The sequence below is a fragment of the Miscanthus floridulus genome, chromosome 3 (genome assembly GCF_019320115.1).
Source record: "Miscanthus floridulus cultivar M001 chromosome 3, ASM1932011v1, whole genome shotgun sequence".
In the NCBI taxonomy this organism is placed as follows: domain Eukaryota; kingdom Viridiplantae; phylum Streptophyta; class Magnoliopsida; order Poales; family Poaceae; genus Miscanthus; species Miscanthus floridulus.
The window spans coordinates 32145126-32169364 of NC_089582.1; the positions used below are offsets into that span (position 1 = coordinate 32145126).

A 24239-nucleotide genomic window follows, 5' to 3' on the forward strand; every position below is an offset into this window, starting at 1 on the left:
GGAAGGGGGTAAGCTCCCAATAACCATGCGGATAAGACACTTACTCGGATGATTCTGTGTCAAAGGGATCTCATAAGGAGGATTTGCCACAACACCATGAGTCTGACAAAGTATCTCCAACTAGCTCATTGGGGGTAGATTGAGCATCAGGAACCATAGGTCCAACCTCCACATCCATATCAGGTTTCGGGACGGGAGGGTCGAAGTGTGCCTGCTGACCCATTGGTGGGGAAAACCCATGAGGGATGGGATCAACTAACACCCGACGCACAACCACATCCAAACTTTGGAACTGGCACTTCATAGCCGATATCACATAGTTCTCTCACTAGTCTGCACACCCAATTGGGATCACCTTCCTAAGGATGTTGGGAGGGAAACCTAGGTGAAGTACACCCTCAACTTCGATGCCATCATCATCATGGCAATGTAGCTCCTCCCGAGCCCTTGCAACCAAATCACTAAATGAAGGCTTCTCATTGAATAACATAGGCACGCTTTGCATGTCAACAAACTCAACATATCCATAGCGATCTCTTTCCACGGTGCCTCCATGATATATGCTCACTAGGTTGTCCATCTATTTCATACACAAATCCAAACACATTTCGTTTAGTCCAAATTACGTGCCAACAACTACATACTAGGTAACTACTAGCTTTGCAAATAACATAATAGCTAGCTCCATACATGTCCAACAACTAGGTTATCACCTTATTATCACTACATCACCAACTAATTAAACTAAATAGGTTATCATAACTAACTAAGTAGACAGCTAACTAAGTAAGTAAATAGTCTAACTAGGTTATCACCTAATCTCTAGATCACCAACTAATTAAACTTAATAGGTTATCACATTACCATCCTAAGTACATCAATAAACTAACTACTACACCACAATTCAACCTCACTATCTAACTACATTGCATATACACGAAATTTACCTGTCCAACGATGGCAGTGCACAACGCGGTGGAGAGCAGGAGGAGGTGCCGGGCGCGGTGGAGGGCTGTGGGACGGGGTGGTGGAGAACGACCTACGTGTCTGGCCGGACGTGGAGGATAGAGAGGCAGCAGCGCCTGTCCCAGCGCCGCGGGACGGGCAGCGCGCGATGGCGGTGGCGGGAAGGCCTCCTCGAGCAGTGCGCGGCGGCGGGGGCGGTGGGGCAGCCAGCCACCGCAGCGTGGCTGGGATAGGGGCGCGGGGCATGAACGCCGGGGCAGTGGCACGGACGCCGGGCCAGGCCAGGCCAGGGCGGTGGGGTGGCCGGGATGGGGGCGCGGGGCGCGACACCGGGAGCGGCACCGGCGGCGGGAGGCGTCGGGCAAGAGAGAAGAAAGGAAGAGAGGAAAAGGAAAGAAAGGAAGAGAGAAAGGAAAAGGACACACCTATTAGGTCGGCTCGGCGCCAGGATCTATTGCGCCAAACTCGGCGCCAAGATCCACGGCCCAAGCTTGGTGCCAAGATCCACGGCGGCGAGCTAGCTGCCATGTCACCCCCGGCTCTACTTTGATGCCGACGTGGCCCCCTGACCTAGGCGCCAAACCCTTTGGCGGCGAGACGTGTAAGCTCGGCGCCACCATCGATGACGTCGAGCTAAGGGTCCAGATTTTAAAAGCATACCTCCAGGGGTATATTTGTGAAAAACTTTCAAAAAAGGGCCAAAAAATAAAAAATTTGGGTTTTTTCCCAAGTGACAAAAGATTACGAGGTGTGATTAGGAGTTGTTGGAGATGATTTTTTTTTCTGTCCTGCCAAAAATTCTGGATTGAGAGAGTGTTTTAGATTGTCTTTGGGGATGCTCTTAGTGGGCATTACCCACATAGGAAAATTGAGTGGCCACGTGAATATTTTTCATCGCCACGCTAAGGAGGCTTTGTGGTAGTGCTATTTTAAATCGGCACATTACAAATGGCTTGACATAGTGCTTTTTATAGTTGGGTTTATGTGCCTGTTGGTTTTGTTGTGACTTGCACTTCTATATTGAATATGGATGGATGGACGTGGACGATAGGGATTAAGTGATCATATCATTTGACGAACTTGATTTTTTAAATGATGTGTGGTTCCATATAACAATAATAACAACAACAAAGCCTATCAATCTCAAGCAAGTTGGGGTAGGCTAGAGTTGAAACCCACCAAGAGGCCCTAGTCACGGTTCAGGCACTTTAATAGCTCCTTTCCAAGCACTCCTATTCAAACATAGATCTCTAAGTATATCCTAAGCTTTCAAGTATCTTTTTATTGCCTTCCAGAGAAATCAAAGTTAATGACATTTAGTGGGTTCCATCTAATAGATAAGATACAAAATCCATTTAAAGCTCTTGAGATTGTAAGACTCTTCATATGACATTTCTTCATAATATGTCTTCATAAGGGTTGCGACCAATTTTATCTCAATCCTTGAGAAAATCCTTCTTCGGCTTGTGCCTTGAATTATTTCAACACATAAGTGCATAGCTTAAAGTCACTACAACTTTTGATCCTACAATGATTTGATTTGGCATTGCATAACTTATTATGACATGATTAGTTCCTCGATGTTAATCGAAGACTTGTTTCTTCACCATAGCCTTGGTTCCTTGGCGTTAAGCCGTTCGCTTGCCCTTGACCCTTGATTAGTATCTCGAAACCAAATCCTTGCTTAATACTTCACCCTATCTCTGACATCAAGTGTTACTTCGCATCAACACATTCATTTGAAATCCATTTCTTCAGTATCATAATCCTTGCTTGAATGTTTTACTTCTATTTCAATGTTGTGATCAACGAAACTTTCATATTGTGTTTCCTTGAAATACTAATTTGTTACACAACTCTATTCTTTCTTGATTATATTCATGGCCAAACAAAGCAATTCCCTTGGATTCACCATTGCTCTTGACCACGTCTTGATGTATAATCAATCTTGATTAATACCAATAAACTATCTATATTTTTCTCATAAATACAAGTAAACCATCATTAGAACAAAATATATCTCTTTTCCTTGGTCCCTTTTAATTTATCAATGCAAGCTTCCGTTGGAGATATGACATGAGCTAGCAAGATCATTTCATTCATATTGCAATGAAACATAATCGGAACTCATCAAATTCATTAGTGTTTTAATTGTTTTGTCAGTCAAACACCAAACCACTAGAGAGTTTAGATGCACTTTCACTTAGTCTAAGCTTAGAATTACACTCGTTAAGGAGAGAGAGAGAGAGTGTATCTTATACTCGAAATCATACAATAATTATATATTGTATATGAAACTAAAAATGGATGGACCCATATCTATCTGCATCTTCTATTGATGGTACAATGATACCATCCGTGTATTGTTCACCTTTGAATTTGAATTTCATCTTGGTGGTGTCATTTTTAAATAAACAAGTATAAAAAAATAACAAATATGATCAAGGCGTCGGCGTCCACAGTTGAATTGCATCCGAAGGAAAGGAAACGGTGCTCAACGACTGGCAGGGTGGGTACCCCTTCCCCTCTCTCTCTCCCCCAGTCCTTTCCCGGCGCCAGATTCAGATCCATGCCGCACGCTTCTCCATTCCTGTAAGCTCCGCGCCTCCTCCACTCCAAATCCAGCGAGGCCACCGCCCGGGCCCCGGGGAAACCCCCTCGCGCCGCCGCCGCCGGCTCGGGCGCCCTCCCGCGCGAGCGTCGCCCCGACAGCAGCCGCAGCCATGGCGCAGCCGCTCGTCGTGAAGAAGGACGACGACCTCGACGAGGAAGGTGCGCGCGCGCGCGTCAGCGCCTCTCGTCTGTCTCGCCTCGTTCCTTCGTTGCGCGCGTGTGCGCCTCCGGTTGTGTGTGTGCGCCCGTGCGCGCGTGTATGTGCCCAGATCCGCGCTCGCAGCGCCCTAGATCTGGCGCGTTCCGGCGCGGATCCCGGCGTCCGTCGCCATTGCGGTTGACTGATTGTTCGCTTGCTTGGCTGCTGCTGCAGAGTACTACTCACCGTTCCTCGGCATCGAGAAGGGCGCCGTGCTGCAGGAGGCCCGCGTCTTCCACGATCCTCAGCTCGACGCGCGGCGATGCTGCCAGGTGCCTGTCTCTGCCCAATCGTGTTTCATCCCTTCCCCACGGGATCTCGCGATACCATCTCTCCAAGCTTGTGCGAATGTGAATTCGAATGCATTCGCGGGCTTACATAAATGACTGTGGTTTCTCATGCTTTCTGCCTGCATCTGTAGGTTATCACCAAGCTCCTGTACCTGCTCAACCAGGGTGACACCTTTACCAAGGTACAGTCGCACATCGTTGATCTTACGGTGATCATAATTTGGCTGGGTTTTTAGATTCAGACTGCCAGTACTCGTCGGATATCTAAAATTCTTGTGAAGTTTGGCCATAGTTATTGTCCTCTAAAAGGAAGTTGGTACCTACAAAGTTAGGTTCAACACCTTGTACCCTGAATAACATTAGGTGAGGAGTTACTTGCTAGCTTAATGTGCAGAGAGTAGACCTTATGCATGTTTCAAACGCTACAAGTACAAAGGGGATCTGAGAGTACATATGATCACATGTTATGTAGTGCAGTTTCTTCAATACATTAGTGTGCCCATTGAGCAGAGTCTAGGACATGTGCTACTTGATAGTTTTGCATGAGTGGAAAAAATTTGTAGGTTGAGGCCACAGAGGTCTTCTTTGCAACAACCAAGCTGTTCCAGTCTAAAGATGCGGGCCTTAGGAGGATGGTGTACCTCATGATCAAGGAACTCTCGCCTTCAGCTGATGAGGTTGGTGAATATATTGGTTGCTACTATGTGGTTCGGCACATTATGTGGAATGTGGGAATGACTTTCATTTGTGATCTATTGGGTGTAGGTCATCATAGTAACAAGCTCTTTGATGAAGGACATGAATAGCAAAACCGATATGTACCGTGCGAACGCTATTAGAGTTCTTTGTCGTATTATCGACTCAACTCTTCTCACCCAAATCGAGAGGTATCTGAAGCAAGCCATTGTTGACAAGAATCCTGTTGTTGCCAGTGCAGCCCTTGTTAGTGGCATCTACTTGCTTCAAGTACGTCCTGCAATTATATTTGGTGCTCCAGTTGGATATATTGTTACTAGTTGGTGGCAGCTTTAGATCCTTCTGATTATGTTTTCTGCATGTTTGTATTATTGGCAGACAAGTCCGGAAGTTGTAAAAAGATGGAGCAATGAAGTTCAAGAGGCTGTGCAGTCAAGAGCTGCTCTTGTGCAGTTTCATGCCCTTGCTCTTCTTCACCAAGTGAGTTCAACATTTGGTGCTTCTTTTAAGTAGGATAGATAGGAATATCCATAATATCCTCAACCTCGATGGTAAAATGAATCAGACGCTTGGCAAAAACTTAATTAGTCAGCTCTTGTTTGTCTGCTACTTATGCAACATGGAGCACTTTGATAAGCTCAAGTTGTTTGTTAATGCACAAATACATTATAATATCATCTACCTGACGTTTCAGATTAGAAAAAATGATCGGTTGGCGGTCAGCAAGCTTGTCACTAGCTTGACCAGGGGTTCAGTTCGCTCTCCTTTGGCCCAGTGCCTACTTATTCGCTACACAAGCCAGGCATGTGTTCCATATCTTCCAGATCTAATGTAGATAGAATGATAGATCATTGGTATCTGAAATATGTGGCATCTACAGGTGATTAGAGAGTCTGGTGTGAACCAAGGTGGAGATCGTCCTTTCTTTGATTTCCTTGAGTCCTGTCTCCGGAACAAAGCAGAAATGGTCATACTTGAGGCTGCAAGAGCAATTACTGAACTGAACGGTGTCACAAGCCGTGAGCTTACACCTGCAATTACTGTGCTGCAGTTGTTCTTAAGTTCATCCAAACCTGTTCTCAGATTTGCAGCTGTTCGCACACTTAACAAGGTTGGTCCGCTGCTCTGCTTATTTCTTTACACTAGCTGTTCTTGATACTATGCTATTCTCATTTAAGTAGAACTGTTGATTATGTAGTAGTTTCCAATAAAGGATCATTGGCTTTCAAATGTCTGGGATTCTTTTTTGTCTCAGAACTATAATAACACAGCAATATTGGTTGCATCCTGTGCTTAATACTTATTTTGGTTTATGATGGAGTTTCCATGAATGGTACCAAATAAGTTAAGGTCTAAATCTCCAGTATCTAAATAAAATTTTTAATACAACATTCATTTCGTGCTTTCTTTAAATTCTCTAAGTAGCCAGGTAATATAGCTGGAAGATAGGACCTGCTGATCTATCATCTCCTTGATTGTTCAGTCATGTTACATATGCTTTGTGCTTCAACAACTATTTCATTGAATTCTTGGCTCTATGTTTGTTTATACATTTGTGATCCATAACAGTTGATCCTTGGGTAGGACAGAGACATGCCATCTGGTTACTGGACTGAATGCCATTTGTTTGATGCAAGACCAGACATTTCAGAATGACATCTTTTATCTAACATGTTTTGAATCTGCTATTTTTATTTCTATTGCATATAGGGAGCAACAGATGATAAGAGCGCAACATTGAGTTATCTTTTACTTTTTGTTTGTTTGGTGATCATATGCATTTTCATTATGTTGTTTGATCTGTTGTGGAAAATTCATCTCCCCTACTGGAAAGCTGTTTTAGTGTTCTGGATTTGCTGTTGGATTAATAGTTTCCTTACTGATAGTATGGCCCAGATTGCCTGTAGTGTTCTTATCAGAATCATGGTTGATTCCATTATATTTACTGACTGCTCATGTGAACAATTGTACAGGTTGCATCAACTCATCCTTTGGCTGTCACAAATTGTAACATAGACATGGAGAGCTTAATTTCTGATCAGAACAGGAGCATTGCAACCCTTGCGATTACAACACTGTTGAAGACAGGCAACGAGTCAAGTGTTGATCGTTTAATGAAACAGATGACCAACTTTATGTCAGACATAGCTGATGAATTCAAGATCGTTGTTGTCGAAGCAATAAGATCCCTGTGCTTGAAGTTTCCTCTGAAATATCGCTCATTGTATGTACATAGAAGCATATCTTGCACTATTATTGTTAAATGTCGTAAACTACCTTTTTCATCTATAAGCATTAATTTCCATTTATCTTTTCCAGGATGAACTTCTTGAGTAATATTCTACGGGAAGAGGGTGGATTCGAGTACAAGAAAGCCATAGTTGATTCAATTATTATACTCATTAGAGATATTCCTGATGCAAAGGAAAGTGGTTTATTTCACTTATGTGAATTCATAGAAGACTGTGAATTCACCTATTTGTCCACCCAGGTAATCATCAATTAATCATTCTGCAGGCATATAATTTGGAAAATAGTTGTAAGATCGATTTAATTTCCTTTTTGTAAATATGTTATTTTTCTTTTGCTTCTGTATATACAATAGGCTGATCAAATTGAAATAGTGACCGCTGAACACATTTTATTTCTAATTATATATCTTCTGCTGTGAGCTGTCTAAAGATGGTTATTTTCTGCTTCTGTAGATATAATGAGCTAATTGATTTGAAACTTGCAACTGAACTCATTTTGTATTTTCCTATTATAACACTGACATTTATGATTATGGACTAGTAAAATATCTATTCATAAACTACTTTAGTAAGTCAGCTGATTTCTTCATTGTAATCAAATTGCTTTTTAATCTCGTGGCAGATACTTCACTTTTTGGGAAATGAAGGCCCAAAAACATCAGATCCCAGTAAATACATACGTTATATATACAATAGGGTGATACTTGAAAATGCTACAGTTCGAGCTAGTGCAGTCAGCACATTGGCAAAGTTTGGTGCCTTGGTTGACTCACTCAAGGTTCTTACATGATTTTTTATACTTCAATGATGTTCTTGCTGTGCAATGTGTTTCTGATCTGTCAAATGTCTATTGCACTTACAATCTTTTTATCCAGCCTCGCATATTCGTGCTCCTGAGACGCTGCCTGTTTGATGGGGATGATGAGGTTAGCGCAAAACTTTTCCCATGAAGATAGTTCTATGCTCTGTTTTTCATGATTCAATAACCCTTTCCGATGTGCGCCTTCCTCATTTACTGTTTTGCTACCTCATTTTAAGTGTTAATTGTAAAGCAAAAGTTATATTTAGATAAATGACCTTGCTTGATTCTTCTTTTTTCAGATAGAAGTATTTCCTTGCTGATGTTTGATATGCTTACCTTGTAGGTGCGTGACAGAGCGACCCTTTACCTCAAATTGTTAGGTGGGGAAGCTACAGTTGGTGAGACAGAGAAGGATGTGAATGAATTTCTCTTTGGCTCACTTGATGTTCCACTAGTAAACTTGGAGACGAGTCTGCGGAATTATGTATGTCTTGGTCACTTGATTGTAATTATGCTTTTGCTCTATTATCCTTGTATCTTATGTTATCATTATTTGTTGACAGGAACCTTCGGATGTACCTTTTGATATTTCATCTGTTTCGAAGGAAACAAAATCCCAACCCCTTGCTGAGAAAAAGTCTACAGGCAAGAAATCAGCCGGTCCGGCATCTGCTGTCAGTGGCCCTGTTTCTACTGTTGATGCTTCTTATGAGAAGCTTCTTTCATCCATTCCGGAATTCGCTGATTTTGGAAAGCTATTTAAGGTTGGTATATATTATTTGTCCTATAAAAGATGTGCATTATGGACCTGGCTGAATCTCATTTCATGTGCTGTAACTTTTTGTTCGCTCTTCCAGTCATCTGCACCTGTAGAATTGACTGAAGCTGAGACTGAATACTCAGTAAATGTTGTGAAACATATTTTTGATGGACACGTTGTGCTCCAATACAACTGTACCAATACAATTCCTGAACAATTGCTTGAACAGGTATGTAACTTCTTTCATATTTAGGTTTACATGCATATGTTGTGTTTTCATGATTCAGTGCCTTTAACTCATCAATTCCACAGGTAGTTGTTTTCGTTGATGCTTCTGAGGCTGATGAATTTTTAGAAGTTGCTTCGAAGCCTTTAGAATCATTACCATATGATTCTCCTGGACAGACCTTTGTGGCTTTTGAAAAGCCAGAAGGTGTCATTGCCACCGGCAAGTTCTCAAATATCCTGAAATTCATTGTTAAGGAGGTATGTGTTTTTCTTGCTCCTCCCCATTATCTTATATTTTTCTTTGTGCATTTTGTGTGGTGAGGATAAGTGCCCATGAACAAATGGAAGGCATTCTTGACACCTTGGCTACTCCAGAAACCAGTGCTTTGTTTAGCTTGCGATGTTTATATTAAAAAGTTGTTCAGTTCCAGTTTTTGTTCCTTTTGGAAAAATGCTGAACCAGGCCTTGCCTATGGGAAGAACCATTCCTACCGAACAAAGAAGGGAGGCCATGTATGAAAGCTTATCATAAAACATGATAATTTAAATGGAACTATCTGGTTCTCCAGCCTAAGGTCCCTTGTAGTCATACCAGTAATCATGGTTGAACTTACTTTTTATCTGTAATCTTTGATTTAACATAAGATAGTGTTTTGTCTAAACTTTGGTTGATCTGTACCTAAAATGTTCTGAACTGGAAATTAGCTCTAACTTCTTTGTTGCTATATGCAGTTATGCACTAGTATATTGAGCTTCAGGGTCCTTTTGAGTTTTCAGTGAAATTCTTAAATCTGTTAGTTGGATGCTATGTTACCCCGATACTCCATTATAGGGACGTATCCTGTATCCGATACATATCCGTATTGGATACGGCTTGGATACGCGTTGGATACGTATCCACGGAGTATCTGTAAAAAAATAAATCCACAATAATTCAGATAGTCTTCATGGATACGTTAACCTTGTGTGATATGTTGGTCCAATACGGCCAAGCCCATCAACAGCTAGTTGGATAACTCCAGACTCCCTTGTGCGGCCGTGCCTGCTGCCTCTTCTCCTCTAAGGCTCTAACCCTACACAGCTGCGACAACATGCCCGCACGCAAGAGCTCCTCCACGGTCGAGCAGCAAGGAGGTCCTCTGCTTCACCGCTGGTCCTGTGGAGGCTAGGCCAGTGAAGGGAGCTAAGACCACCACATCTCTTGCTGGTCATGGGTAGCAGTTAGGTTACCTTAGTGAGCTTTCCCATTTTCCCTTTCTCTAATTCCCTTTTTGTTTAATTTCTCTCCGGATCTTGATATTATATAGATGCAGCATTGTGATATACCTGAATAATTTAATCCTCCCTCAAGTTGACTAGTTCTACTTCTGCACTAAACACCTGTACATTCTTATTTGGATTTTGAGGAGCGGATGAAGATGCTTGGCAAGCTTCTGTTGGAATGTTGGCTAGATGGAAATACATAAAACATGAGCATGAGCAGAACAACACAATTGCAAGCCTTGGCTGCTACTGCTTTTAGAATTTTTAATATGCTTTAGTCTTATTTATTTATTTATTAAAAATACTAAAATGTATCCACGTATCGTTTTTTTTTTCTGAGAATGCCGTATCCACGTATCCGTATCCGCCCGATACCGATACACGTATCCGTATCCGTGCTGCATAGGTTGGATGCCCTTGACTCCTTGCAAATGCACTAATCTGGGATCTACATCTGTGTTTGTACTCTTCTGAATAAGATCATCATACGGCATATATACACTTAATCGGTTAAGATAATTTTGTGAAATGCTTTCCTGCTTTTCCATTTGAAGCGGCAAATGATAATTTGTTGATTTTGACTCATTTGTTGTGTTTCAGGTTGACCCATCCACGGGTGAAGCTGAGGATGATGGTGTTGAGGATGAGTACCAGCTTGAAGATCTTGAAATTGTTTCTGCTGATTATATGTCGAAGGTGGGAGTATCTAACTTCCGAAATGCCTGGGAAAGCATGGATCCGGAGAGTGAGCGGGTTGACGAGTATGGGCTTGGAGTAAGGGAGAGCTTGGCTGAGGCTGTAAGTGCTGTTATAAGCATCCTCGGCATGCAGCCTTGTGAGGTTAGTCTCCTTCATCATTCTTTTTCCAATCGAATGAATGCCATGGTCATATAATAATAAGTTGATTTTGTAATAAATTTGCTTAAAAAGTTATATAGTGGTTTCTACCTCGTGGAGAGAAATTGCAGGATTTAGAGCTTTTTTTTAGAAATTTCCAAAGGCCTGTACCAATTAGCAGTCCTGGTCACTAATAAGTTAAGTCTTATCCCCTTCCTTGATATTGACAATTTTTTAATTCCTATAAAATCTAGCAGTATTGATAGTTCAAGCAACCCTCAGCTCAAAGGGTTATCGTCTTGATTTGGAACCCTGTCTGTATTTATGCCCAATGCAGGAATTAGCATTGCTTTTCACCTTAAAATGATGACTTGTTTCACCTTTGGTTTGTAGGGAACTGACGTGGTCCCAAGCAATTCAAGGTCGCACACTTGTCTGCTCTCTGGCGTGTTTATCGGTAACGTGAAAGTCTTGGTGAGACTGTCATTTGGAATCAGTGCACCGAAGGAGGTGGCCATGAAGCTAGCAGTTAGATCTGATGATCCAGAGATCAGTGACAAGATCCACGAAATTGTCGCTAATGGCTAAGAACACTAGTAGAATATTTTTTTGACTCTTTTTGTTTTGGCTTTCATGCTACGGGAAGCTTGAGGGGATTCAATTAATTCTAGTATATGTAAGCTTGGTTTCCAGTTGGATCCAACTTTTGTTGCACCACCATTCTTCCTCGACACAGTACAACAGTTTTTTTTTTTGGTTGATTTGGATCTGTACAATTTTCCTTACACACCGAGAACTCATAATAGTATATGCAATAATATTCAAGTAAAGTTTTGTTGGTAAAATGAAGCATATTGCACGTCACCAACAAAATCTTGTATTCACGAGGTAACTGCTTAAATTCGTTCTCATAAGGTGCGACTTTAACCTATGCTTTGGTTCTATTTCGTTCAGTTGTGAGTTTAGAAAAGTTGCCGTGAGCTGTGAAAAAGGTGAAAGTTAATCTGAGTTATGTGTGAAAAAGGTGAAAGTTGATCCGAGTTATGTGTTGTGGAGAAGATGTAAGCTGTTGGTTGAAATAACCATAAAATCAACCCTCTATGTTTCTGACATCTCTTTGTTTTCGTCTGTTATTTTCACCAATTTAGAAAAACAGAAAGCCAAAAATAAGATCCAAGACTATCTTCCTTGAAAATGGCTGTGAAAAATCCCTTTGTTTTCACCTATTTTACTATGCAGTGAAAAGCAGCTTCTCCTTCAAGCACTTTTGTTGATGCTCTGCTAAAAGCACTTTCTAGAACACAGCCTTCAACTCCTAGAAATAGTCAGCTTCAACTGTATGTAAACCGGTTAGGAGGGAGAAGAAATAGGTCAATGGTTAGTACAGCTCAATTTCACCAGTGAAGTGATTTTTTTGGCTTTGGTTTTATAAAACAGCTTGGTGAAGCTAAAGCTGTTTTTCTTTTAAAAAAAAGTTTGGTGAAACGGCTTCTAGCAAAAGAAAGCTAGAAGCTAGCATTTTCATTTCACCCAACTTTACCTAGGAAATCGTGCATGTGAGGGAAGCGGAAGAACAGCTAGAGAAGCTGTTTCAATCGGTCTATTTGGTAGAAAAACTGAAAACCAGCTTTGTGAAGCTTGACAAAAACGTTAATCTCTCCGTTCCAAATTATTATGATATAATAATATGTTTAGATATATAGCAGAATGGATGAACTAAAAAGTCAAAGGGGCTTATAATTTGGAACGGATGAAGTACCAAACAGACCCGTAATCAGTTTTCAACTCTGTTCTTTGATATTTGGGGCCTGATTGGTTGGCTACCAAAATTTGCTATGCTCAAGATTTAGCAAGAAAAAAGTTGCTAAAACTTGAGCAAAAATATTTGCCATAGATTTAGTATGGCAATTGTGAGGTATTGAAAATTTTTGATACTAAACCAAATGGCTGCGAAAATCTTGGCTTGCATAAGCTTGACAACCAAATTTTAGCTACCAACCAATCAGCCTCGTGATCGTTAATAGTGGAGGTACCAAGGGGTCATGTTGTGATGTTGATATGACTTGAAGGTTGAAGTGTGATTGTCTCCATGTCACTCGATCTTGTTTTTTAGTCAATTATTAGATCAGCATTCATCCGTCTGTGCGTCCGCGGTGGAGGGGTAGGGCCTCATTGGAGGCCCGGCCCGGTGCTCCGCGACAACTACCTCTCCTGCCAGTCTGCCACAGGCCACAGCCTCATTGCCACCTGGGTCATTAACCCAACATGGCTATTCACTGAAGTGAAACTTTCCAGTAGAGTTGGACAATAATGTGGCATCTTGATGAACTCCAAGTAAGATCAACCAATCCGTGAAGGAAGACGTCGGTTGCAGGGTCATCACCGGCCGGAGAATCAACCGTAGCTAGCACCACCAATCATGACAGGATTAGCCTACATGGCCGGCGGCTGCTAGTGCTGCCGATGGAGACGTGACTGGTTGGCCTGTTGGTTTGAACTTATTCACCGGTTTATCAGCTAAATTTACAGTATTTTTTTTTAATATCAGCCGAACAGGTCCATGGGCTATGAGGGATCCAATCACACAACTGTTGAGTTTGCTTTGGATAGACGAGCGTTTCAGTGATCTCCGCGATAGGACCCAATCACACGAGTGTTGCTGCGGCGGCCAGGGAAGGCCAAGTCTGGGAAGAGACTCCTGTAATTGCGGCGCTTCTCCAACCTAGGCCTTGTTTAGATGCAAAAAATTTTGCAAAATGGTTACTGTAGCGTTTTTGTTGTTATTTGGCAAATAGTGTCCAATCATAGTCTAATTAGGCTTAAAAGATTCGTCTCGTGGATTTCGTCTAAATTATGTAATTAGTTTTATTTTTTATTTATATTTAATGCTTCATGCATGCGTCCAAAGATTCGATATGACGGGGAATGTGAAAAATTTTGCAAATTTTTTTGCAAACTAAACTGGACCCTACAAGGACAATGATCATTGCTGTGTGCTGTGGGATCAAGCCGAGGGACTCCTGAGCCGATGGACTATATCCACCCAGTTTTTTCCTGAGCCGATGGACTCCTGAGCCGATGGACTATATCCACCCAGTTTTTTTTTCCTGCTTTTGCTGACAAAGAAAGAGCTGATCATAACATAAAATTCTCTCGCCACTGAGTAAGAGGATCTCTTATCTTCGGCTTGACTTTGATGGAAACCAATCCAGGCTCTTCCTTGAATGTAGTTTGGATGGCATGCCAACAAGATCCAGCTCGACTAAGATCCAGCTTCCTCGAGTGAGATAGCTTCTCGGTAAAAATCAGATGTTACTCTGCCACTCGAGTCTCGACTCTCGAGGTTAAACCTCGGCCCCAGAAGTGAGATAAAGATGGATCCAAATTAAAACATTTTACTAGTAGAAGATAATGGAACAAGATGCAGACACGTCGGCTACCACGCTACCGACGTGAACATTGCGCTTGACTTATAGTGCATATTTTTTCAGTCAATAAATAATATTCATCTTTTATAATAAATTAATCAATAGTACTTTCAGTCATGTCTTATCAGCCAAAAGAAAAAGAGGTATGATCCATGCAGTTATAAATATGGACAGCTCACTCCCGTAGTCCCGTCTATATCAGTACTACTACTGTGCATTTCGCTCCAAAGAGTACCCAGCTCGCTGAGCAGAAGCAGCCATGGCCCAAACCTAGCAAGAAGGCGGCGCGTCTCCTGATCCTCCTCATCATCTCCACGTCGTGGTGTTCCCATGGCTGGCGTTCGGGCACATGATCCCGTTCCTCGAGCTCTCCAAGCGGCTGGCGCGGCGCGGCCACGCCGTCACCTTCGTGTCCACGCCGAGGAACGCCGCCAGGCTGGGCGCCGTCCCGCCGGAGCTGTCTGCGCGCGTCCGCGTCGTCGCGCTGGGCCTCCCGGGCGTCGAGGGCCTCCCGGACGGCGCCGAGTCCACCTCCGACGTCCCGCCCGAGAAGGTCGGCCTGCTCAAGAAGGCCTTCGACGGCCTCGCCGCGCCGTTCGCCGACCTCGTCGCCGCGCTGGCCTGCGCCGACGCCAACGCCGCGGGCGGCAGTGGCGACGCTGTTGGGGTTGGGTTCTCGAGGAAGCCCGACTTTATCGTCCTCGACTTCGCGCAGAATTGGATCTGGCCAATCGCCGAGGAACACGAGGTACATTACATCATGTGCTCCACTTGTTGCTAGCCACATGTGATGTGATACGTTCCGACAAGAAAATCTCGGTTTTGTGAGACTTGTTTACTCCTGTATTCGATAGGGAGATTCTGATCAAAGTTAAACCGTTAACATTTACTTCGAAAAATTATTTTTTACTGATCTAATTGTTTCTTTCTTGATTTGTTTACTGTAGATCGCGTGCGCCATCGTCCTCATCCTGCCGGCGTCGATCTTGGCGTTCCTGGGCCCGCGGCACGAGAACGAGGCGCACCCACGGACGACGACGGAGGACTACATGGTGCAGCCACCGTGGATCCCGTTCCCCACCACCATGGCGCACCGGCGGCACGAGGCCGAGGCGATCGCCGCCGTGTTCCGGCAGAACGCGTCCGGCGTGTCGGACATGGACCGGTTCTACGAGATGCAGCGCCCCTGCTGCCGCCTCATCGTCGTCCGCAGCAGCCCCGAGGCGGAGCCGCGGCTGTTCCCGCTCCTGACGGACCTCCTCGCCAAGCCCGTCGTCCCCTCGGGCCTCCTATTGCCCGACGAGGTGGCTGACGACGACGCTCCTGGCGGCGACGAGTCGTTCTCGGACGTCATGCGGTGGCTGGACGAGCAGCCTCCGCGGTCGGTCATCTACGTGGCGCTCGGGAGCGAGGCGCCGGTGACGGCGGACCACGTGCGGGAGCTGGCGCTCGGGCTGGAGCGCTCCGGCGCGCGGTTCCTCTGGGCGGTCCGGCGCCCCGCCGGCCACCCCTCCGGCGGCGCGCTGCCGCTGCTCCCGGACGGGTTCGAGGCCCGCGTGGCGGGGCGCGGGGTGGCGCGCGCCGGGTGGGTGCCGCAGGTGCGCGTGCTGGCGCACGCCGCCGTGGGCGCGTTCCTCACGCACTGCGGCTGGGGCTCCACCGTGGAGAGCCTCTTCCGGTTCGGCCTCCCGCTGGTGATGCTGCCGTTCGTCGCCGACCAGGGCCTCATCGCGCGCGCCATGGCGGCGCACGGCGTCGGCGTCGAGGTGCCCAGGGACGAGCACGACGGGTCGTTCCGCGGGGACGACGTCGCGGCGGCGGTGCGGCGGGTGATGGCGGAGGCGGAGGGTCGGAAGCTCGCGCGCAATGCCAGGGAGCTGCAGAAGGTTGTCGGGGATAGGGCGAGGCAGGAGCAGTACGTTGATGATCTCGTCGAGTATTTGCAGCGCTACAAATGAATTTTGTCTGTAGCCGTTTTCCGTGTTGTTTCCGTCAGGCTCAGACCTGTACAATAATGGTTGGCGCATCGCTGACGCTGGGCCTGGGGCCTCGTCCCTGAAAGGCTAGATAGAGAGGTGCCTGCCTGTCCTGATGTCCAGATGGCTTAGAGCCATCATGACTTAGGTGTATACGTGCCTCGTGTCGTGCTAACCTGCAAGGGAGAGATAACGAAGATAATAAGTGACCAAGGTGGCCTATTGCCAAAACTTCCACCTTTGCGTCCAGCCTCTTTGTCACGTAAGTGTCTCTACAGTATGTCAGATATGCGTGCAGTGGTAATAAGCGTTTTATCAGGTAAAAGTGCGAAGAAGTCACTCAGAGCACATGTTGGTGAAAGCTCTATGTTTGGTTTTGGTAGACAACTAGTGGACTAACCTTTTTACTAAGTATGTGATTAAGCTAGGTTAGATCCGCATCAAGATTGAGAGAAAGGCTTGGAGATTGATGAAGGGTGATTTATCCAATGGAGCAAGCTCTCACTTGAAAACAAGAAAGAAAAAAAACAAAATCCAAGTTGTGAAGGCAAAGGTATAAATAGAGATTTTGTTTTCCAGTCAAAGCGCAATGGAGTGCATGATCAGATTTAGGATAGACAACAGTACTATTAAGAGAGGAGCTCTAAAGTCTAATCGGTTATCTAAGTGCCACTAAGTGTAAAAATACATTGCATATGCATTAGACCTAGTGACGCGGTGAGAATCAAGTGAAAAACCTTTTGAAAATTGTTTGTGAAAATACTAACTCACTTGCATGTTTGTTAGAACACTTGTGGAGTTGGCACATTTGAAAAAGGGATTGAAACGAAGATAATCCAGACGTCTCTGGTGGACCATCAGATTCTGCCGATGGGCACCAATGGAGCATATGCTGCGTAGTGCAAAGCCAGAGCTAGGGTTTGCCATTAGATTGTCCCATGATCAACTGTAGGACCCATCGGATCAAATGGTAGGACTGTTCCCTATGGTGGGACACGTGGCAAGTAGAGATGACACACAGGAAATTTCAAAGGCTATAACGTTTGGTCCGATGCAGGGCGTCAGATCATTCCAATGGTGGAAACCCGTCTTTGGAACCTCTCTGGATGGCATCGGAGTGAGGAGTGCTTTACTCTGATGGTCACCTATAGGGCGGCATCGGAGTGAGGAGTGCTTTAGGCCCTGATTAGATCCAAAATTTTTTGGATTTTGGCTAGTATAGTACTTTCGTTTGTATTTAGTAATTAGTGTCTAATTATGGACTAATTAGGTTTAAAAGTTTCGTCTCGCGATTTCTCACCCAACTGTGTAATTAGTTTTTTTTTCGTCTATATTTAGTACTCCATGCATGTGTCGCAAGATTCGATGTGACAGATACTGCGCAAAATTTTTTGGAATCTAAACAGACCCTTACTCTGATGGTCACCTATAGGGCGTTGAGTTTAGTAACGGCCAGTTCTGACTAGAGAGCGCACGCAGGCATCAGAGTGTACTCGTACAACAGCATTGGAACATATGCTACGACACCATTTTGCCGTAGCACATACTCTGATGAGGGTAGTCGCATCGGAGCATCCAATGTGCCCGCAGATAGCCAAGTGAGAAGCCCAACGGCTAGTGTTCTTACGGGGCTTTAAATAGGAGTTGGCTAGGTGGTTGAGCTCTGTCTTGGCATTCTGATTCTATACAGATTCTGTAGAGTGATTTTCTGAAATGAACTAAGGATCCGAGAGCTGAAAAAGATAGCTTTTTTGATTATGTGAAGTGATTCTCTATCCTAATTTTGAGAGTTTATCCTAGAGAATCATAGAGAATCACTTTTAGCCACAGAATCACTTCTCTCGGAGAATCAACTCCTATAGAGAATACCTCAGGCCCTAAGCAGACGAAGACCCTTGTGAGCATCAAGAACACCTCCCACTCATCTCTTGACTGCTTCATCCAAATTGAGATTGCGAGAGATCTAGGGCATTTGCTTTGGAGTTTTTGCATCTAGTGGTACTAGTTCATCGATTGAGATATAAACTTCTTGTTACTCTTGGTGGTTGCCGTCACCTAAACGGCTTGGAGCAGCTTGAGGTCATTGAGGAAGATTGGTGATTGTTCTTCGCCTTTGACTAGTGTTCTTTGTGAGAGGTATTGATCCCACCTCTCGGAGTGCAAAGGGATACTCTAGTGGAATGCTGGTGTCTAGTTGCAGTGCACCATTTGATTGATCCTTGCGACACCAAAGTTGTGGGTCTAGCTTGTCATGCTAGTTAGCACGTGAATCATCTCGTGGGGCCTTGCCATAACGAGGACGTAGGTTGCCGGTAAGCAACCAAACCTCGAGGACATATCTGGTGTCATCACTTGCCTTTATTGGTTTTCCTTCTACTCTCAGGCCATGTTTAGTTCATCCAAAATCTAAATTTTGGCACTATGCAAAAAGAAGATTCCCATCACATCAAACTTGCGGTACATGCATGGAGTACTAAATGTTGACGAAATCAAAAACTAATTGCACAGTTTGGTTGTACTTTGCGAGACGAACGTTTTGAGCCTAATTAGTCAACGATTGGACAATTATTACCAAATAAAAACAAAACGCTACAGTGTAGCTACAGTGCTACCGAATTCAGCCGGCGCTGAATCTGGCCGAAACTAAACGCGGCCTCACTTGTATTTACAACCATTTCTTGCTTGTGAGTGCTAGTTGTTTGCCTTGCTAGCTAGAGGAGCCTAGTTGCTTTATTTAGTAGCTATCTAGTGTAGCTCTTGCTAGTTAGCTTGTTGTGGTGTTGTGCTCTAGACTAAAAACCAAGCTACTACAGTTATGTAGGAGCTTGCTTTGGGTGATATTAGAGCTAGTGGCTAGAGCAAAGTAGTTGCTATTAGGACTTCATATTGTACTTCTTTGCTCTAGTGTTATGATTTTGTAAAAAAATTTTATAGTTTATTCTCTTCTCTAGTCATCTAGGACCTTTGGAGCGGCGGTCACTGCGACACATTTATATTATGACCACAACAGCCAGTAGAGGAGAGACAATGGGAATAGATGCACGTGCTACCGTGAGTGGGCTAGTAGGACCTTGGTAGTCTGCATCCATGCCAACGTGTAGGGTCACTTTAGACTCAAGCCAACGTGCGTTATTGCTGGCCAAAGGAGTCTTCGTCAGCAAGCCTGCAAGGGTGAGGTTTCTGATTTAGGTGGTTCTCGCGCCATCGGAGCCCTTTTCCGGGAGCAGATATACATATTATAAACAACAACATGTCATACGTAAACCAATCCATCTATATAAACTTAGAAACTATCAATCAGGACCACTGGATACTAATCTAATAGATAAGGTGAGGGGGCTTAAACGTAAAAAAAAAGACAGCGGGTGAGGGGTTTAAGCGCAAAAAAATCTCACCTCTCACCTTATTCATTAGATCAGCATCTAGTGGTTCTGATTGACAGTTTCTAAGTTTACACATGTTAGTTAGTTTACACCTGATACGTTGCCATTATAAACACATATGCGTGAGGATCCTAATAATCTGTGTGGAAGAAACCTCTGGTGTCATATGATTTCATTCTTTTTAGATTAAGGAATTAAAGTATTCCAGCCTTCCACATGGGTATATACTACATACTAGGGTTATTAGATCTATCTTTTTTACAATTTAGCCTTTTTTTTAAAAAAATATTCGCATTTACTTCCTGGACGACGACGTGACCATAGCTCAACGCCACGATTGCAATGGTGACCTGTGTGCCAGTGAAGCCACCAGCTGCTGCACGCGCCCCAACAAAGAGCAGAGAGAACTGTTGCTGCACGCGTATCCACGGGAGAGAGGTAGAGAGACTAGACGCCCAGCAGCTGCACGCGCCACTGGGAGAGTAGCGAGACCGCGTATCCACGGGGAGTGCATGCACGGGCGTCAGAATCTAGAGGGAATGGTGGCAACGTAACTCATTTTCATTAAGAAAGAATTTCCAAATCACCATAGTTATTAAACCATATATTTAATTCATAATCTGATTGAACCTCTGTTCTCCTTATAATTCTATCTACAAATCAAGACCAATATTGACTATATTTTATAAAAATAAATTTACCAAAATGTGGGTCCCACCTATCATGTTCACATTTAAGCTTAGAGCATAACATGTACGTATTAATAATATATCGATTCTGGAATATTTTGATCTGCTCGTTTCGTTTGGAGAGTCGCAAAATCTGCATGCAGTGGCCGGTGCGAGAACGCCTTTTGCGCCTGAATGGCTTCGCATGCAGCCGTGCAGGGAGGGGGTTGAGCAGTTTAGCTGAGTAAGCAGAGTAAATTGCTGGACACCTAAACGAGAAGAGTTAACTCACAGTTAATCTCTTCTTAGTCTGTGCACCTATATTTTTATAAATTTAGTTGATTTTATAAAGAATTGATTTGATTTAAATATAGACCTCATTCTTCAATGAAGGGTTAGCTAAAATAAGGAGAAAAAAATATGTAGAATAATTGTGTAACATAAGTATGTTTATTGTAAATGTTGAGAATTATTATTTATGATCAATTAGGGAATAATCCTAAAAGGTGTCTGTACCTCGGCCCAGAAAGACAGCTAAGGCCCACTCTACATGTTGAATAGGCCACACCTGTGAATAACTCTCTTGCGTTTTCGTCCACGGTTCACTCAAAAAGTGTGATCACCGGAGTTATTCACCTTCCAGGTCAAGGCTTTTAACTTAGGTTCAGCTTTTCTTTCAACTTCCAATGAGGTACTAAAGCTCGGTTGCTACAGTGACCAACCACTACAGTACCACGCAATCTCAGCCTAGTCCACAGCCTGTAGGTGCTACAGTATTGACCCTCATTTTACTAGGTCTCACATACTCCCCCATTTAGAAAATTCGACGTTCTTGTCGAACACTGAACCAAGCTACCTAGCAAGATAAATGTCCAAGATCGACTCTCTTGGTCACGTTCGTATTTCTAGTTCCCCAGACCAAGTGTCAGCCCTCACAGGAGCCATACACATCTTGTCCAGGCTTCTAGACCATACGCACAACCGTAAAAGTTGGCTCTGATTACCATTTGTAATGCTCTGGTCTAGGAAGACGGTTCTACATGTTGAGTAGGCCACACCTACGTATAACTCTCTTACGTTTCCGTCCTCGCTTCACCCAAAAAGGGTGATCACCAAAGTTATTAACCTCCCAGGCCCAAGCTTTTAACCTGGTTGAGCTCTTCTTCAAAATTCAATGTGGTACTAAAGCTCGGTTGCTACAGTGAATGACTGCTACAGTACCGCTCAACTCAACCAGTCCACAGCCTGCAGGTGCTACAATATTGGCCTCATTTTACTGGGTCTCGGTGTCTTTTCACCCCTTTCTCTTTTTCACACTTGTAACTGCTCACATGGACTCTGTATATATATGTACAACACTGTTTAATGGAATACACATATATCATTTTGCATCGATTGATCTGTCTCGCTCTCTCTACTTTTAACAGTAAATAATACTCACTCTGTTCTAATTTTAGAGGCACATAAGAAATTTTCACAAAGACCAAGAAATCTTGACCCTCTTGATCCTATTTATCACCGGCCAAAACACACTTTGTTTTCTCGCTGCATGTTTTTTGGAAGTAAAAGAGCCGAGTGCATGCAGTTGAAAATTTTAATGTGTGGCAGCATACGCGTACAGTGCAGCTTGCGCTACCCGTGCCTTCTGCTGTCTCTCGTGCATACGTGTGCAGTAACAGTACTCCTGTGCCTCCTGCTCTCTCTTCCAAGGAAAGCATGCAGCTCTCTCTCTCCATTGGGCGTGTGCACACAGGTCACAGGTCTCCATGTGCCTCTCCTCTCTCTCTCTCTCCATTGGGCGTGTGCACACAGGTCACAGGTCTCCATGCGCCTCTCCTCTCTCTCTCTCTCCATTGGGCGTGTGCACACAGGTCACAGGTCTCCATGCGCGTGCAACGACAGGGGCAGTAGCTCCGCGCCATGACTTACGGCGCCGAGCTTGGCGTCGTGAATCGTGGCATTGAGCTATGGCCACGTCAGCGCCACATTGCCAGCCATGTCATTCTGGACCTCCTACCTTGGCGTCATGACCTATGGTGCCGAGATGTGTTACCTCGGTGCTAAAAGTCATGGCACCGAGAAAAGGGTCTGAAGTCTGGTTTACGTCGTCTAGGGAGGTAAATGTCAATATTTTTCAAAAAGGGTCAAATTGCAAAAAATTGGATCCCTCCCGTGCATGCGTCCCTCTCTGGTGTGAGATAAGGAAAGGGCAAACAGGTCATTTCACTTTTGGAGTTTAGGCCGAACTAACACCCCTTGTATGTAAAATCTGAGGGAGTGCTAATTTTAGTTCACGGTGCCAACTTTCAGTGCTTGGGCCAAAATCTTTCAATGGTATTTTATGGATGTTGAAATCTTTCGATGCCACATAGTGTTAGTGTTTCAAACCACCGGCTAGTAAATTTATATCTGCGTGTCTGGCCCGGATGGTGTGCTCGAAGGACATAAGGATTTATTCTGGTTTAGAGCAGAATGTCCCTACGTCCAATATGCTGCTGCTCGTGTTATCGGCACTAGTTTGTAGTAGGGGTTACGAATGGGCTAGAGAGGGGGAAATTCCTAGGTCTCTGGTGAAAAGATCGAATGGGATTGAGTCTTGTTGAGCTTGTTCAGCCGTGTGCTCGTTTGCCCCTTCTTGGGGCGTCCTGCTTCTCCTTTTATAGGTGAAGGGGAAGGCGCGGGTTACAAAGAGAAAGAAGGAGAAAAGCGAGGGAGAAGAAGGCCTCTAGGGCCACCGGGTCATTCTTCTCCTTCATGCAGGTCCCGCCTGATGGGGATGGCTCCATGTCGAGTTCCTGTTCACCACTGGTGCCATGCCCCGACATCATCAGCTGGTCGTGGTGTCCCATCCCGTCCCGGTGGACGCGTGGTGAACCGATGTGCCGGTCAGTGGCCGTACGGGGAGTAGGTAGCACAGCAACGACACACCTATCACTGTTGGCGATGTGAACCCCCGGGCGTGGCCATGGGTCATGTCGAGACGTGCTCGCTTCCTTTCCGGTGTCAGAAGTTTGACCCTAGGGTTGTACCATTAGACCCGTAGTGGTTGGAGGCGGTATGGGTCCCCATCTGGCGAGACAGAGCCCGCGTCCCAAGGGTCTGGCGAGACGGAGCCCGTGCCCTAAGGGTCAGGTGAGACGGCTCCCGTTCCCTCAGGGTCCGGTGACATAGGGCCGTGCCTAAGGGGTCGGGCAGGACGGAGCCTGTGACCTCAGGGTCGGGCGAGATGGCTCCCGTTCCCTCAGGGTCAGGCGACATGGGGCCCGTGCCCGAGGGGTCGGGCGATACTAAAATACATCCTTAGTTATCTAGGTGAGTTGTCATCCGTGGTCGTCAGATCCCTTCTTCGGGTATCCCTAATACTGATATCGGGTAGTAGCCACCGAGCCTGCAGAGGAGTAGGACACTCCTTCATCGGCTTTTTCGGATGGAGGGACTTTGAGGGCTTCGATCTTCTGCTGCCCGCGGGATGCTTTGGTGGGTTGTGATTCCCTTCTATCTCGATCGGACTCCTTAGGAACATGTAGCTGCGGGATTCGAGGGGCCAAAAAATATTTCTCTTGATTCCGATCCCTTCCTAGGATCCGATCGATCTGCCATTGTCATGCGACCACGTATTCAGTCTCCTTGCGAGTCCAACTTTGAAGGGTCGAGATGGCGGACTAGAGGGGGGTGAATAGTCCTTTATAAAATTAATCACATTGGCTAACCAAAACAAGTGCGGAATTAATACTATCGGTCTAGCCAAGACTATACCCCTCTATCTTTGTTCTCTAGCACCTTGCAAAGATCCAAATTAAGCAACAAAGGTGTCAGGCTAGCTAGAGCTCACCTAATCAATTCTAGAAGCAAGGTCACACAAACCTATGCCACTAGTA

At 44.7% G+C, this 24239-nt stretch overlaps 2 protein-coding genes across 2 annotated transcripts; both read left to right on the plus strand.

Moving 5' to 3' along the window:
• Positions 1–3467: 3467 nt before the first annotated feature.
• LOC136541545 (coatomer subunit gamma-2) lies at positions 3468–11798 on the plus strand. Its single transcript, XM_066533476.1, has 18 exons — positions 3468–3738; positions 3953–4050; positions 4200–4250; positions 4632–4745; positions 4834–5034; positions 5143–5244; positions 5459–5566; positions 5645–5875; positions 6738–6988; positions 7084–7255; positions 7639–7794; positions 7892–7942; positions 8162–8302; positions 8382–8582; positions 8676–8807; positions 8891–9064; positions 10670–10909; positions 11300–11798. The coding sequence occupies exons 1-18, from the start codon at positions 3690–3692 to the stop codon at positions 11492–11494; spliced, it is 2667 nt and encodes an 888-aa protein (XP_066389573.1). The 5' UTR covers positions 3468–3689; the 3' UTR covers positions 11495–11798.
• A 2703-nt stretch (positions 11799–14501) lies between these two features.
• On the plus strand, positions 14502–16502 carry LOC136545388 (putative UDP-rhamnose:rhamnosyltransferase 1). Its single transcript, XM_066537409.1, has 2 exons — positions 14502–15082; positions 15282–16502. Exons 1-2 carry the CDS (start codon positions 14684–14686, stop codon positions 16290–16292), a joined length of 1410 nt encoding a protein of 469 aa, XP_066393506.1. The 5' UTR covers positions 14502–14683; the 3' UTR covers positions 16293–16502.
• The last annotated feature ends 7737 nt before the right edge of the window (positions 16503–24239 follow it).

Excerpts from the sequence above, each read along its gene's own strand:
- LOC136541545 (XM_066533476.1), top strand. The coding sequence starts at position 3,690 with ATGGCGCAGCCGCTCGTCGTGAAGAAGGACGACGACCTCGACGAGGAA. Across the intron at positions 7,256-7,638 it reads TCACCTATTTGTCCACCCAG|ATACTTCACTTTTTGGGAAA; the intron begins GTAATCATCAAT and ends ATCTCGTGGCAG. Across the intron at positions 7,943-8,161 it reads TGTTTGATGGGGATGATGAG|GTGCGTGACAGAGCGACCCT; the intron begins GTTAGCGCAAAA and ends CTTACCTTGTAG.
- LOC136545388 (XM_066537409.1), top strand. The coding sequence starts at position 14,684 with ATGATCCCGTTCCTCGAGCTCTCCAAGCGGCTGGCGCGGCGCGGCCAC. Across the intron at positions 15,083-15,281 it reads CAATCGCCGAGGAACACGAG|ATCGCGTGCGCCATCGTCCT; the intron begins GTACATTACATC and ends TGTTTACTGTAG.